Here is a 16072-nt window from a genome sequence, read left to right on the forward strand (position 1 = left end):
CGCGAATTTGCATTTCGCAACTCGCCATCTCCGAACTCTCCTAGCCCCTTTCGGAACTCCTCTTCTCCTTCTCCTTCTCCTTCTCCTTCTCTCTCCTGCACAGCACCACCAAATCCGCAGGTGGAGAGCGTTCGTTGGCGACCTCTTCCCTTCCGCTAGGGTTCGCGGATTCGACACGCGGCGCGCGCTTTGCATGACGAGCGCTTCGGAGCTGTTCTACAACCGGAGATCTCGCCTGCAGCGCGCCTCGGCGGCGGCGGCGGCGGCGACCGCGGGGTTTGATCAGGGGTTAGGGTTCGATGACGCCCCCGATCGGAACCTCCACCCTCGCCGCCACCATCACGCTCACAGGCATGACCTGGACGGCTGCGATCCTCTCCGGCGGTCCCCGCACGTGCGCCCCCGGGGCTCCCACTCCGTAAGGCTGTCGATCTTAATTGGAGAATTTCTTTGGGTCTTCGGTTTGGATTGCTGTGGGTCGTGTTGATTTTCAGGCGAAGGTGCCTCAATTAGTTCTAGTTTTCGCGTTGTTAGATGTGAGGGGGATAATTGGGTAGAATATTCCTGGAAATGCAAAGGTAAAAGATAGTGGGATCTTTGCATCTCTTTCTTCCAGTGAGGCTTGAAAAGGTAAAGTTAAAGGCATTTAATTTGACCATAATAGCAACGGGCATGTTTTCAGGTGACAAAATGTAGTCAAAACTCAGACATTGCAAAGACTTTCTTCAACTTTTGGTTGGTTTTAGTGTCATTGAAGGAGTTTTGGCAAGTATGACTATAGAAGGGAACAATCGAGAAGATGTAGGGCGGTTATCTTCTTTTTCTTTGAAAATTAAAATTCTGTTATCTAGTGAGGACAATGTTGAAAATGGAAAGTGAACTTGTGGATAAATTTTAAATTTCTACCCTGTTGGTCGTGGCTGAATTTCTTCCTAAACAGCCAAAGGATGCGTAATATCTAAGTTACTTCGGCCCATAATTAAAGGAAAGGGGTCATATATAGGGAATTCAGATGGCACATAGATTGATGTGTTCTGCTGGATCAATTTAAAGGAATCCTGAAACTGTTCTGGGCCTTCTTTGAGCTTCCGGACCACTCTGTTATTGGTGGCAGTTTTCAGGCAAACCCTTCATTTTTTCACATTTAATTTGGACAGGCTGACATATCTGCGCTAACGAAAATATATTAATCACTTCAAGCTAGGATGGACAGTTCTTCAATTCACTACCGAGCTGGAAAGTGATAGATCTATGATTACAGATACACTTTTAATGCAAAACTGTTGAGGTTAAATATAATTTAGTGGAATGAGTAGGGGGAGAATATAGGCTTTGTATTTCATCTTATAGGGAGGTCCGCTGTAACATAATTGGATAGGCCTGTCCATGACAGGATGCTCGTTATTAACTTAAAACAGTTTGGGCGGCAGTTTAACTACATCAGTTTATGTGAGAAAAAATGGGGAAACATGGTGAAAGGCTAGATAAGCTTATTAATGGGAGTCGTAATATGCTTTCAAGCATAGATTTTTGACAAGTAAATTCTTGTTGTTTCATGGAACAAAATATAGGGGTCTGAAATCTGTGCATTTCTGCTAGATGTTGGCATCTCTGGTTTTCCGTTTGAGTGAACGAGGGTTGTTAAGAGAAAAGAAATTTGTGACAGAGAGATCAGATGCAACCGTTGTTGCATGTCGAACTATCTACCAATTCATTTGGTTCTTTATGTGTTTAATTGCTTTCCTAATTCCTCAGCCTTTTAACTTCACTGCATTTTTTTTGTAGTAGTGATCCTCCACCTATGCAATTATTGTGTTGTATGTCACGAAAATAAAATGTTTATCATCGTGTTTCCTTTGGCATGGTTTAGGAACGAGTGTCAAATTGGGTAGGGCAAGGTACTTCTGCTTCTGGCAATAGCACAAATATGCACCCTCTGAGCAGTGTGAGGAGACCTGGTAATTCCACAAATGAAAGGCTTCCTGGTTCTGTGCTGCTTGCTAGGGAAAGACTTCTTGAAAGGCTTAGAGGGGTCTCTCTTTCTGGAAACAGGTAGATCTTGCAGTGAGTTTAAGTTCCTGTATTTCATGAGGCTTATATAATTGACATGTTGAGTTTCGTTTCTTCTATTCCTGCCTTTTGGGATATGGTGGTGGGGAAGTTGTCATGAATGGCTAAATTCTAACATTCTTTCTCTTTCAATTTTTTGCGAGACTATTTTATGTTGATCTTAACCTGTACGCGAATTCATTTTTCTGGAATCATGCGTCAAGCATGCTTATTATTCCTTATTCCATGTCACTGAGTTAAGTTCTGCTCCAGTATTGCTTCTAGTGTCTTTCCTGCAGACTTAGTTTATAACTGAATAACCAGATAGCAACTGTTATCCTGATTAAGTGGCATGGTCGTACCAGCTAATATTTCGTTGATCGTTGCTTGGGGAGTCTTATGTCCCCCACAACCCCATTAAATTTTCCCTTACTCTGCCTGAGGTGCTATTGATGCTTCTCTTTCCACTGTGAAGCTAGGTACTGTTCCCTTGATAATATTTCCGGACAAGCAAGAGGGTTTGTTTTGACATTCTTGTTGCCTTTTCAGCAAATACAGAGCTACTCGCCTCCACTGTGTTTCACATTCCTGTCCTATTCCATGAATTCTCTTTTCTGTTTTTTCTCCTTTTTCTTCATTTTCATCTGTTATGTTGCACTTGCTATATATTGCGACTGTATTGCTGTTCTATTAGTCTAGCCCGCTCTTGGGCCTTTTTGAGGACTTTTGCGACCGCTGCCATGTCAAATGCTGTAGATAAAATTCTCTTCTTTTGTAGGCGAAGCAGCAGAGAGTCCTCCTCCACGAATCATCAAGAAAATATGTACGATGATCGTTGGAGGCTGGCAGAAATAAGTGATTGGGGAGTTGAAACTTCGATGCAGTCTTCGACTGTAAGTTCTCACGTTATTGGCTTGTCCTTGCCACCGGAGCCAATAATGACAATGAGCATGAAGAAGCCGCCTGGCCTGAGTCAGGATGCGATAGACCATTTGCAACAGGAATTCTTTGACTGTGCCGATAAGGGTGCACGAGGACATGTGGACGGGGTCAAGCAAGAATGCTGTATCTGTCTCGAGAGTTTTTTGGAAGGCGATAGACTCACGTGTTTGCCCTGTGAGCACAAATTCCACTCTGCTTGCTTGGTTCCGTGGGTCCGAACTTGCGGCGACTGCCCATATTGTCGCGAAGCCATAACTGTAAGTACTAGCCAAACCAGATGAGAGGAAATCGTGTGGGTAATTAGATTTCGATTTTCTTAACTCTTTTCTCGCTTGCCTGTCAGTTCTTCCACTTGAAAGTACTCGGAGAGTTTGACCTATAGGTGATGATTCCGTATCATTCTGCGTTTTGTGTCATGGAGATTGTATCACATAGCAACTCTCAAACACTGATGATGTGGACATTTTTTCCCCAGATTATGAATTGCTTGACCTATACAGAGGAAAAGATGTATCGTCTGTCGGTGTCTGTTAGGTACGCAATTGCTTGGAAATTTGATGGAATCGAGGGCTGAATTTCTTCCCCTCTCAGTGAGGAGAAAGGGTCAAAGCAGAAAAGGACATCTATGAAAATCCACCATATTGGTGGTGGTTGCTGTACAGTAAAGTGATTTGACTATTAAAATTACAACGGTACTGTAAGGTCAAGGTTCAAGAATGTTTCTAGGGAAAGTTTATAATGACGAATTTAGCGACCCCGACATCCTCCTCCTCGTCATCATCGTCATCGTTGAATTTGTTAAAAATGAACTGGCAGAACAAATAAAATGGACTATTTGTAATTCGCCATGTCAGATTTTCAATGTTTAATCAAACCTGGTAAAGTTTAATTGACGTACTGAAATGAATCAATTCAGCTACCAGAGCATTGATTCCTTGAGAACACAAATTGGGGTAAAGCTGAGAATGGCATCGGCAACCCATCTTTAATAAGAGCTGTCATCCAAGAATCAGTCAAAATATCAGAACTGAAAAGCGAATCGGTTCAAAAGTCATGGAAACCTAAAGATGAAGTTGGGCAAAATCTCTGGTAAAAGATTCTTTAGTGAAAACAGTCACCAATGACCTGCCTGCATGCCTGCCTTCGAGAAAGAGACCGAGAGAATTGACAAAATCTACGCTGAATGTGTGTAGACAACTTAGCTTTTGGGGCGATTTCGCATGTAGAATAAGAAAATGGATGATGGGGTTCTACACATCTTACTACTTTATAATTGGTGATAAAGAAAACTCAAAGGAGCATATATTCAAGGTCTTATGGGAAGCTACAAGAATTTATTTAAGGTGGGAAACGATGGAAAAGTAGAATTACTACTACAAAATTGACGAGTGGGGATCAGGAAAAAGGCAAAGCAAATTCCACTTTTTCCAAAATCGAAAACAATGATGGCTAATAACTTACAAATGATAAACCTATTCTAAAAGATATATAGTACCAAAAAAACTTTTATAAGCCCGTTTAATTAACTAATTTCAACTAAATCAAATTTCCTTCTACCTAAATATGAAAATAATCTTCTGACCTGTCTTCTTTATAATCATGACACGTTATTCATTACATTTAACTTCAAAGATGTCTCGCATTTTTCCGATGAAAAGAAAAAGATCACCAGAAAAAAGAAAAGAAAAAAAAGGGGGAATAAAAGAATTGCGGCTCGACCCCTTTTTTTTTTTTTTCACTTTATTGAAATTAACGCGTACACTCCACAGTGTAAAATATCATCAGTGTTCCCCTCTCTCTCTCTCTCTCTCTCTCCTCTTAAACGCGTCTTCTTCCCCACGACTTTCCTCCGCCCCTGTCTACACGTTCCTCCCAAGAAAGCACTTCCCCTCCTCCCCTTGATTGACGACGATCACACTCATCCTCCCTCGCAAGCGAAACCCGACCCCGACCCACCTCGCCCAGCGCATAAAAATCCCGTCTTTGTCCATTTCCACGCAGACCCAGAACAAGAAAAGAGAGACAGGGAGAGGGAGAGAGAGAGAGAGAGAGAGAGAGAGAGAGAGAGAGGAAGAGGGTGGGTGGTGATTGCTGAGTACGATGATGCTGCGATCGTGTTACCGGCCGTTGGAGAGGTGCCTGGGGAGGTTCGGCGGTGGCAATGGAGATGGCCTCCTGTGGCACATGGACTTGAAGCCTCACGCTTCCGGGGACTACTCCATCGCCGTGGTGCAGGCCAATTCGAACTTGGAAGACCAGGGCCAGGTCTTCGCTTCTCCTTCCGTCACCTACGTCGGGGTCTACGACGGGCATGGCGGACCCGAGGCTTCGAGATTCGTCAACAAGAATCTTTTCCCTTATATTCGCAGTAAATTCTCTTCGCACCCGCGTGTGCTTTTTTGTTCACTTGTTTTCTGCGTTTCTGAAGATGTTTTCTTTTCGGGCTTTGTTGCGGTATGGGTGTGTTTTGGTTTGTCGTTGATGGGTTTTACTTGAAAAAAATGTCTTGAATTGTTGAATTCCGTTGTAGTATGGAAAGAACTTTGGCGGGAATGGATCGCCCCACGAGCTATATTTGTGATCTTTTGAGCCTCATATATATATATAGTAAGTGTCAGATTCTTGCTTTGTTACTGGCCGACTGGATGAACATTGATCACATATTGACTTCTCTCTTGAACTGAACGGCGGCTATTGGAGAGGGCTTGGTTCTTTCTTTTTCCCTGATTAAAGGAGGTTCATAGAATCAGTTTTCTTCTTTGATATTGGCAACCCAATCTTTCTTTTGTTGTCTTATGTATGACTCGGTTGGTTTGAGGATTTTGATATACTGAATTGACTACATCACTCAAATTTGCCACAAATGGTTTCTTTTAAGTTCATGATTGTAATGAAATGAGAGAATGCATCATAAACAAAATGTTTACTATGGTGTGTTTTGTGGAAACCACATTAAAAATGGTTACCTTCCTCTTTTATGGTATTAAAGACAACAGGAGTTGAACTGAGTCATACTTTCCTTTTCCTGTAGAATTCGCTAAAGAGCAAGGTGGACTATCGACAGAAGCAATAAAGAAAGCCTTTGACGCTACTGAAGAAGAATTTTTGCATTTTGTGAGGAGGTCATTTCCTGCACAGCCACAGATCGCTTCAGTTGGATCATGCTGTTTGGTTGGGGTTATTTCGAATGGCGTTTTATATGTGGCCAATCTGGGGGACTCTAGAGCCGTGCTTGGCAGGAGAGTTATAGGGGGAGGGAACAAGCCAGTGGCAGCAGAGCGATTGTCCACAGATCATAATGTTGCTGTTGAAGAGGTAAGGAAGGAGGTTGAGGCGCTTCACCCTGATGATTCACATGTTGTGGTGTACACGCGTGGAGTTTGGAGGATCAAGGGCATTATACAGGTACAATGTGCATAGTTTTCTCCGATTTTTCAATGGTTACTGAAGTTATCGATACTTGTGACTTACCCATGCTGGATGCCAGTGAATGAATATATGCCTCTTACTGGTGTTCGGTTTGCCAATAGGATTTATGCTTTGCATCACTTATTCTGAATTTGATTGAAAGAATCCAAGCTGTGGCGATCCTCTAGAGATAAGTTTCTGATTGTGTCACGAGCAAGCAGTGTTACAGCCATGAGCATTGCAGTGTTATGGCTTCAGCTTGTCTGTCTGTGTTCCCACATGTTTAGTAGACTTTCAGACCCATACCCCTGATTTTGCTCGAGCTGTTTGTTTTTGGAAGGGGATTGACTGCAGTATTCTCTTAGTTGTTTGTTATCTGTTTTTTTTTATCACTCTCATTGTTGGTCATATTGCCACCACAATTTCCTAAACATAAAGTTTGATAGTTCCATCTTCCAAGTTGAACTTTGTATGGGGCAGGAAGAAGAAGGCAATCCCTGTTTCCTCCTTTCATATCCTTTGTGGGAGATAAAGGAGATCAAAACTTGTCCCTTATTGGGTCGATGCTTTTTGTTTGGGAATTGGTGCCGCTCTTGTCCGTGTAGTCCAACTGCATGTGCATGTATAGATGAATTATACATACTTTGTGCTGAATGAAAAAAAAATTGGATTAGCCTGGTTGTTAGTGGTGTAAAATGTGAATGAACCTCCGGTAGTGTTTATGTATGATAAATAGCTCTAATTTGGATCTTAGCCTGCTAGATGAGTAATGGTAGGAATAATCATGTTCCTTTTACCTGCAAGTAATGGTAGGAATAATCATGTTCCTTCTACCTCACAAAGCTGGGGGTTTACCATACAAGAGTAAGCGAATTCCTGAGCAGAGTAATGAAGAGATTCACAGAATAGAGAAACATCGCGATGCATTCGTTTGTGGTTCTTGTTTCTTGTATGTGTAATAATTGTGTGTGCATTGGAGAAAATATATGCAGCAGTACATGCTGGAGAGATCTTGTTCTAAGAGGGGCATTTCTTGTGAATTGTTCCAGGAATTGCATGCTGTGCCTCTTATTGAACAGTCTCATGCACCTTGAGTCAAGAGCAAGAGGCCTTGGATGCATGAGATGTTCATGAAAATCCTTTGAAACATGCAGTGTCCTTGGGGACAATATGTGCATATGTCCCCTGACAGCTTAGCAATGGACATTAGATTGGTATTCTGGAAGTACTGGCTGTATTGCATCTTTCCTGACTCTACTTCACAGATTAATGGATGATATTTGAATTATCTGATAGTCTTCATATACCTAACAGAAGGCAATCTTTGCTTTTCTTGGAGACTTTGTTTGGACGTTGAGAAGATCAGAAAGGTTTTGAGTGCATTTTTTCTTTGAATTTGCAGGTCTCAAGATCCATCGGGGACATGTACTTGAAGAAACCGGAATTGAACAGGGACCCGCTATTTCAGCAATTTGCAAGCCCTATTCCCTTGAAACGGCCAGTAATGACAGCAGAACCTTCCATCATAAAAAGGAAACTTAAGTCAGAGGATTTATTCCTTATATTTGCATCAGATGGCCTCTGGGAACAGTTAAGCGATGAAGCAGCCGTGGAAATCGTCTTCAAGAGCCCTAGAGCTGTAAGATTCTTTTTGAAATTGTCATTCGATCTTACTGTCCATGGACTTAAAATAATAAGAGAAACAAACATACATACTTGATGTACCATGTTATATCCCTGCTTCCATTTTTGGCCATTTCCCTAGTGAGTATCTGCATTGAATTAGGTAGTGAGAAAGAGAATCCGTCCAGACCACATAAGAATGCCATAGCTAATTGCTTGCTGTTGGTGTTTTTGTCAAGATCATTTGGGAAAGAGAGTCTCGACGTTAAATTTGCGGTCAGTTAATGCTAAAAAAAGTTTATGGGCATTTCTCGCAAGTATTGAGTAGAAATGTCTGTTTTCTTTGTGTTGCAAGCTATATAGGTTAGAAGAAACCCTGAAGATGGTATTTCACAGCTGCTTAATGTTTCTTTTTGTCTCATTTCACAGGGGATAGCCAAGCGATTAGTGAGAGCAGCCCTTCAGGAGGCTGCGAAAAAGAGAGAGATGAGGTACAACGACATCACAAAAATTGAGAAAGGAATAAGGCGGCATTTCCATGACGATATTACCGTGATTGTGGTTTATCTCGATCACCATAAAGAATTGCCTCTCGTTACATCAAAGCACGGAGTGATGAGTTGTACAAGCGCACCGGCCGACATTTTCTCCCTCAGTGCTGATGAAGCAGGAGGGGATCTCCTTCAAGCAATGTCCAAAGCATAGAGTTACCCCTGAAAATGCTTGAAGGTTGACAACTGACTTTTTATTTGTTGATATTTATGTCAATAAGTTTTGCAACACAGGAAGAAATACAGAAAGCTGGAGGAACGTAATCGATGAGAAAAATCCCGAGGAACTGGTGTAAATAGTTCTCTTTTGGTGTTTCTCTTTTTCCCTTTTGAGGAGGGAAGCTGCTTTTGGTTTTTTGAGTGAAGTTCCTACCAGCTTGGTCTTTTGGTCACGGATTTGCGCTTGTTCTTGTTCAACACTGTGGTTCTTTAAGAGGGATTCTTTTGGGGGGACGAAATATAACAGTGACATTGGAGCATCATTTTTGTTCGCTACTTAGCAACCCTTTTGGGAATATGCTGTTTTTTGGATTATTGGATTGGATTTGATATGGTCACTGCATGTCCATGCTTGTTCTGCAGATCCAGCTCTACTGTCTTGGTCTTTCAAAAGGGAGGAAAAGATAACAAAATGAGAGTGAAAATCGAACCCGTGGCATTTAGGTTAACGGGTAATTGTTCGGTCCATCACAGGCGAAAACATAATCCTTACACATTCATCGTCGGATTAGTCACACTATATGGGACTTAAGTTATGTGAACAGACTCTTCAACGCGCCAACAATCCAACCTTACACTGCCAGTGAACCTAATAAAAGTGCTTTGGTTGTTATTGTTTTATACAAATGCGTCTTCTCTTAAAGTTTTGAAAGAGAATACATATTTAGACGAAGTATATGGTGGTGAAGGTTAAATGGGTGTCTTTTGAAGCCGACAGATAAGAAAAAGTTTTTAAATTGACCGTTTCTGAAATATAAGCGATCACTGGTTAAAAAATCGAGCACTTTATGATCATGCTTTTTCTTTAAGGCACATGCCGTCACGATTTCTTCACATTATCTTTCTATAATTGCAACAATTTTTATTGAAATGTTTTTACAAATCCTGTCATAATAAGTCAATTCGAGCCGGCAATATCTTGGATGCTACATAAGTGGGTTGCGAAGATTTATACACTGCCCCTTTAATCTGAATTTGAATGGAACTTGATCACGACTTATCCATCAATGCGATACTTCTTAGATGAATTACACTATATAAAATCACACTCTATTCATATAAGGATAAGTCCCGAACAATTGAAATTGATTATTAGGATGTGTTTGTTATATGGAAAATTTCATTTGTAGAGAAAAATGCTTTTGAGAAAATCATATTTCAGTAAAATATTTTTATTTTTTAGGATTAAAAAATTCATTTTCCTAACTCTAAACACGCGCACGTCATCATTTTCAGCAAATCAAGCCCGGGAAACAAAACAGAGAAGCTCTGGTCTTGAGTGTTCGCTCTCGAGAGAGCGAGAGAGAGAGAGATGAGTACGAGCATGGCGGTCGCAGATTCTGTGTGGAAGAAGATCGAGTCGACGAACTCAGGTGCTTCTCTCTGTACATTTCGATCCTCGCTTCGTGGCTTCCCTCAATCGTGTACATATCCGACGCTCGTAGTGTCGTAACCTTTCGTTTCCTCTTCTTTTTTGTGCGCCCGATGCTCCGAACGGACAGTCACGAACGAGCAGTTGTCGATGTCAGTCTCTCCGACCCTCTTTTTCTGTGTTTGAATTCGACCCATCAAAAAGGCATTTCGGTTTTTGTCTTTCTTGATACGAGGATGAGAACCCGTTCGTCTCTTCCGACGGATGCAGCTTGCATTTCTTGTTCGGCAAGAACTTGGAGCGAGCGACGAGGATAGTGGACCAACGAGGCGTGAAGAGGATCTCCGGCGAACCCAGTGGGCGCTCCATCTTCCAGGTTTACTGTTGATCCTCGCCTTTCTTCGTCACGCGTTAATGGGTCTTGAAAATCGCTGGCAATTAAGCAGTGTTGTATTAGAGTTTGGATGATTCAGTTGGTGGATTAGAGTGGAGCACTGTGATTAACCAGAGCCATTAATACTATCAGGGTTCTCTTTGATTAATCAAGGAAGATGCTTGTCTGAATTGACGCTCATGGATAATTTTGTTCGGTTTATGATGATGAAATAGGTTGTAGGAGAATCTCGGAGAAAGGAGGAGTACTTGTGTTTCCCGGAACATTATTGTGGCTGTTACTCGTTCTTCTATGACATTGTCAATAGAGGCGAACAGCTTTGTGTGAGTGACGTTCATCTCCTTTGCCTGTTCCTCCTTGTAAATTTTCCATGCTCCTCCCATGAACCATCTTCTTCTTCATCTTCATCTTCTTCTCCAGTGTAAACATCAACTGGCCGCCAGACTTGCTGCATCGCTCGGAGCTTGCACTGAAGTTAGAGTCTCCGATGAGCAGCTAGCTGTCTTATTCTCCAATCTCTGAGCATGCTGTTGAAGAGGTAAATGCATCCAAGTATAACAGCCAGGTATTTCCACGTTGTTCCGAAGGAGCGTGGGGTCAATTATAATCCTACTTGCAGGAGTGTGAGATTTGGCAATTGCAATTTGATCGAGCTAATACGGGTTCTCATTTTTACTAGAGTAGAGGAGGTTCTTCGGGCATATGGGCAATAACAGCAGCATCTAACACAGGGTCTCCTTATCTTGCAGAACCAGTCATGTCAGGCTTATGGGGAGCAAGCGTATTCTCAAACTTTGAACATGGACTACTTGGAGAAGTTCAAGCTTATTTTAGCCTTATGCAACTCCTTGGCATCGTAAGGTGTAACAGTCAATGTATGGAGCTTGCTCTATGAATTGTTGACTGCAGGCGCCTGGACCTCTCGACAGATATAAAGGAAGTGAGCGAGCCTGTGGTCCGGCAATTAGTAAAGATGGTTTAAGTTTGACAATTACATAATTGACATATAATTTTTATACCAACTTCATATTCTGTCATACTAAGTATTCAAATGACTGTATAAATGTTCACTATTTAGCAATGCTATGTCGAATCACTTCGGCCTTGGCTGATACTATGAATGGGATCTTAAGCTGATGGAAGCAGCAGTTGGAAGCAATTTATTCGTTTTTTTCTCACCTAAATAAAGTTACACTACAATCAATTGTATCGTCTTCTTTGACGGATCTTCTCATCCATCCACACTGAACTTCATCCTTAGAGTCCCAGCATAGCTTGTCCAAGAACGCCAAACTGCTCAGAGCAAAATTTGGTCAATATCCCATCATATATTGTCCACTGATAGCGCACACATTTTCCAGAGCACTCAGTAAGAATTATATTGTGGATTCAAAGATACAGCAACACCCAGTACGCAAAATTATGGTATAGAAATGTGCCGTGAAGATGTGGGCAAAATTTCCATACAATGTCAAGCCTTCTGCAAATCTGAAACATTGCCATTGCCTTAAATACGCTGGACATTGTGAAACAATTCATCACAAATTTGTTGAGCCACCCTCAGAACAAAGAGAAATTTACAAAAGAAAAAGAAAAGATGGAATCCTGTTTAGTATAAATCAGTATCAGAGCAAGCCAAGCAAGATTCAAATTTACCACACTGGAATCAGAGAAAATCCAACCTGTTAATTTGAGTGGCCATCCTATACTAGCGACTGCAACCTGAATGCTCGGTAGAAAGAACTCTAGGGCAATTGCTTCCCATCACAGACTTTCCTTGAAAGCATTTTGAGATGAAAATATGAAAGTTCTACGTTATTCTCATCAGAGAAATTCATTTGCAAGGCAAATAATTCGCTGGAGCAGTTGCAATCACATAAGAGCCCAAGTTCCGTAAATGCAGGTGAAGAAACTGTGTTCCACTGACTAACCAGGTTATCTTTCACTCGCTTCTATACAGAGAAATGATTATCTTAATGTCAGAGCAAAGCTACATATACATGTCATTTTTCAAGCACGTATAATCTTTGTGGGTTTCTAGCATGATACTGCAAGATTAAGATAAATTTGGCTACAGACATCACAAGCTAAGAAGATGGATCTAATTTGATGTCATTACTTTATAGGGATTATGCATACCTTGAGACAGAAGTGTCACTGAGCTTCTCCCTCAAAGCTTGCTACCTTCAGAGTGTCCAAGGAGTGTCTCAACTCTAAGCATGATGCCTTAGTAAATTCAGGCCGCATTCCTTTTTTCCAGGGACTCTAGAGCGCAACACCAACTATACACAGCAGCATCTTAAATCCTCACATCGCAAGTGTCAAGAAGACATATAACACTTCCGCGAACTTATGGCTCCAAATAAGTCCTGAAGTTCAAGCAGCATCGGAGAAGGGGTTCATCCTTATTACAACCATTTCTTTGTAATTCGTTCCAATAACCTCTGTTCCTCATCTTTAGAGATGTGGCGATCAAGAGTACGTAGGTTAGTAATGAACATGCCGGCCTCCTCTCTCCTATTGAGCTTGCAGTACCCATCTATGATTGAGTTGTACGTGTTTTGATTCGGTCGACAGTCATGCTTGATCATGTAATGAACTGCATCAATAGCCTCTACAAACATTGAGTCAGCTGCATAGCTTGCAATGAAGGTGTTGTAAGTGATTACATCTGGATCAAGCCCAAAATCCTTCAACTCAGAAAATATTCGCGAAGCTTCTCTCATACGACCATTTCTACAGTAGGCAAAAATAATTGTGTTGAAGGAAATAATATCAGGCTTCATTCCCTTCGCCAAAATTTCCCTTAAGAGTTCCTCTGCTTTTTCAAAATTTTGTGAGCGGCTATACATGTACATCAAGCTATTGTAAGTAGTCAAGGTAGGGGTAAAGCCACTTTCCTCCATATAGTTCAAGATCTCCTTTGTCTTTGCAACCATCTGCCTCCTGCCATATATGGAGACCATTGCATTTAGAGTAGGTATGTCTGGTGAAAACCCTCTTTTCTTAAGCTCCAAGAATGCACGTTCTGTTTCCACTATAAGATCACATTTACTATTAACTAATACGAGGGTCTTAAGAAGGACTGCACGAGGTTCAATTGCACCAGAGAAAATTTCTTCTGCAAGAATGCACATTCGCTCAATTTGCTTTCCATTAGCATAAGCATGAAGCAAAGAACAGTAAGTTAGCTCATTGGGTTTACAACGACCGCTCCTCATCTCTCCAAGGACCCTCTCAGACTGTTCCCAGAGACCTCCTCGAGCCAATGCAGCCAAAACAGCATTATAGGTGGAAAGATCTGGATTGACACCTGCTTCAAGCATTCTCTTGTAAACAGCCATGGCTTGATCAAAAGATCCACACCGGCTATAAGAACTAATTAAGGTGTTGAAAGTGTCTCTTTCAGGTACAAATCCTGCCCTCTTCATTTCCTTAAAAACTCCAGAAACTTCAGTGTCCATCCCATTTTGCCCAAACACTGCAAGAATTGTATTCCACGTGACAATATCTGGTTTGCATTGACATATTTTTATCTCTTCAAAGACCTTCATCATTTCCGCAAACTTCCCCCGGTTGCCATGCATCTTAATAAGAGCATTGAAAGTGCAAATATTTGGTTTGCATCCTGCATCTCTCATCTCATCAAAAACCCTCGCAGCAAAATCATCCTTCCCGGTTTTCTCATATCCTGACAAGAGAGTAGTGTAGGTAAAAACATCAGGTTTTATGCCCCTTTCAATCATCTGATTCTTGAGCTCCATAGCCTCATCCAATAGACCATCTCTAGCATAAGCGCATATCAAAGAGTTATAAGTCACGATAGTAGGCAAAAAACCATCGAGCTCCATCTCTTTTAAAACCTGCACAGCTTCTTTATGCCGCCGAGATTTCCCATAAACGTCTAGTAATGCATTGTATGTAACCTTATCAGGATTAAACCCCGCCAATTTCATCTCCTTAAAAAAGCCAGCAGCTTCTTCATACAAAGACCCACGGCGGCAACAACTAATGAGAGTGTTATAAGTATACAAATCCGGGGCAATCCCAGAACTTTTCATCCCCTCGATCAAACCAATAATCTTGTTCCATGGCATTCCCATTTTCCCATACACATTCAGAACCACATTATACGTAATCAGAGTGGGCTCACAGCCCTCTTCCTCCATTTTCTTAATAACCATCACTGCATCTCTGTACCTCCCGTTGCTAGCAAATGCAGTTATCAACGCGGTATAAGCATAAACATCGATTTCAAATTCGTCCTTGCGAAGACTGTGCAACAAAGCATCAGCAGCAGTAACTTTGCCTTCTTTCCCAAGGATATTGACAACCACAGCAATGACGGAGCCAGTCAAAGCCAGAGCATAGCCTTCCCGACTCCTGACCCAGTCAACCACACTCAACGCCAAGTCACCTTTCTTGTTATACCCTAAACCCTTAACAATACCAAGAAGCTCCAAAGACAAAAACTCAAGACTAAAGACACCATCTTTATCGTACAATTCAATCAACTGGACCAAAGAGGCGTCCATTTGAGCCGCGTCGAATGATGGGTCGATGAGTTTCTGGATAAAGGCCTGACCTTGAGGGGAGAGGCGGTGGTGGGTCCACGGTTTTCCGCGGTTGGCATCATGGGACCTGCCTATCCGGGTCCGCTCTCTGAAGTTTGGAGCTGGAGCTCGGTTCTGGGATTGGGACTGGGACAGGGACTGAGTGAGCCGGTCCAGAGACTCTGAAGAGCAGAAGTTCTGGTGGAGGACGTCCTGAAGAAGTGGGGCGGGTGGTGGTGGTGGTGGTGAAGGTGAGGGTTGGGGATGATAGCTGATGTGGTTAGGGAAGATGGGTTTTGGAGATGGAGGGCTCGGCAGGATAAGAGGAAGAGCTAGCTTGTCAGCCATTTCGTACGCACAGAGAGAGATCAGAATGCTGCGTCCGTTGCAGAAACGTCCTTGGCTTGGTTAGGGAAGACGAAGATACTTCCGGGTGGGAGCAATAAGGACGATATTTTATGCTTGTCTGTGGTGAGATTCATCAAGGCTTGCCGTGGATTTTGGCCTCTTGGAATCTGGCCGTGTCGATCGTATTCCCCAACTTCTATGCTTTGAATTTCAGGAAATATACTAAGTCTTACTGGTAATTGACATTTTTCGGAAAACTGCTTGAATTCTCGGGCTCCGTTTGTTGAAAGACATTTTCTTAAAAATAATCAATTACATTGCTTAAAATAATTAATCAACGAAAGATATTTTCGTGGACGACAAAAATAATTTTTCTTTCTTTCATTATTGTAAGTGATACGAGCGATTATTTTTAGAAAAATATTTTTTAAATTATTCATTTGAGTCTCAATTTTTTCACAATTTTTGAATACGCGTTTTCATTCGGATTCTACAATCGGAGACCGAATCATTTTATTCATATACCATAAGTTTCTTTATTTCTTTACTAACGATTTGCAATTGGACTGAAGCGGCCAGTTATCTACCTTGGAATCGGCCCATTTTATGTTTT

At 41.8% G+C, this 16072-nt stretch overlaps 4 protein-coding genes across 5 annotated transcripts; 3 read left to right on the forward strand and 1 right to left on the reverse strand.

The window, feature by feature from the left end:
- On the forward strand, positions 1–3465 carry LOC115692733 (probable E3 ubiquitin-protein ligase RHY1A). Its single transcript, XM_030619691.2, has 3 exons — positions 1–418; positions 1871–2052; positions 2828–3465. Exons 1-3 carry the CDS (start codon positions 194–196, stop codon positions 3270–3272), a joined length of 852 nt encoding a protein of 283 aa, XP_030475551.1. The 5' UTR covers positions 1–193; the 3' UTR covers positions 3273–3465.
- Positions 3466–4799: 1334 nt separating this feature from the next.
- LOC115692731 (probable protein phosphatase 2C 63) lies at positions 4800–9107 on the forward strand. The gene is made up of 4 exons (XM_030619688.2): positions 4800–5359; positions 6023–6396; positions 7802–8038; positions 8452–9107. Exons 1-4 carry the CDS (start codon positions 5092–5094, stop codon positions 8725–8727), a joined length of 1155 nt encoding a protein of 384 aa, XP_030475548.1. The 5' UTR covers positions 4800–5091; the 3' UTR covers positions 8728–9107.
- A 918-nt stretch (positions 9108–10025) lies between these two features.
- On the forward strand, positions 10026–11473 carry LOC115692736 (uncharacterized). 2 transcript variants are annotated; one of them, XM_056304824.1, is made up of 6 exons: positions 10026–10165; positions 10295–10316; positions 10435–10540; positions 10774–10881; positions 10979–11096; positions 11238–11473. In XM_056304824.1, the coding sequence occupies exons 1-5, from the start codon at positions 10105–10107 to the stop codon at positions 11078–11080; spliced, it is 399 nt and encodes a 132-aa protein (XP_056160799.1). In that variant the 5' UTR covers positions 10026–10104; the 3' UTR covers positions 11081–11096; positions 11238–11473. The 2 variants fall into 2 exon arrangements, with proteins under 2 accessions (XP_056160799.1, XP_056160798.1); XM_056304823.1 differs by having other exon boundaries at positions 10979–11473.
- Positions 11474–11549: 76 nt separating this feature from the next.
- On the reverse strand, positions 11550–15625 carry LOC115692728 (pentatricopeptide repeat-containing protein At5g02860). Its single transcript, XM_030619683.2, has 2 exons — positions 12698–15625; positions 11550–11851 (listed from the first exon to the last, which is right to left on the reverse strand). Exon 1 carries the CDS (start codon positions 15457–15459, stop codon positions 12967–12969), a length of 2493 nt encoding a protein of 830 aa, XP_030475543.2. The 5' UTR covers positions 15460–15625; the 3' UTR covers positions 11550–11851; positions 12698–12966.
- Positions 15626–16072: the final 447 nt, after the last annotated feature.

Source organism: Syzygium oleosum, unplaced genomic scaffold (genome assembly GCF_021117445.2).
Source record: "Syzygium oleosum isolate NSW1041296 unplaced genomic scaffold, Sole_v2.1 Sole_v2.33, whole genome shotgun sequence".
Classification (NCBI taxonomy): Eukaryota; Viridiplantae; Streptophyta; class Magnoliopsida; order Myrtales; family Myrtaceae; genus Syzygium; species Syzygium oleosum.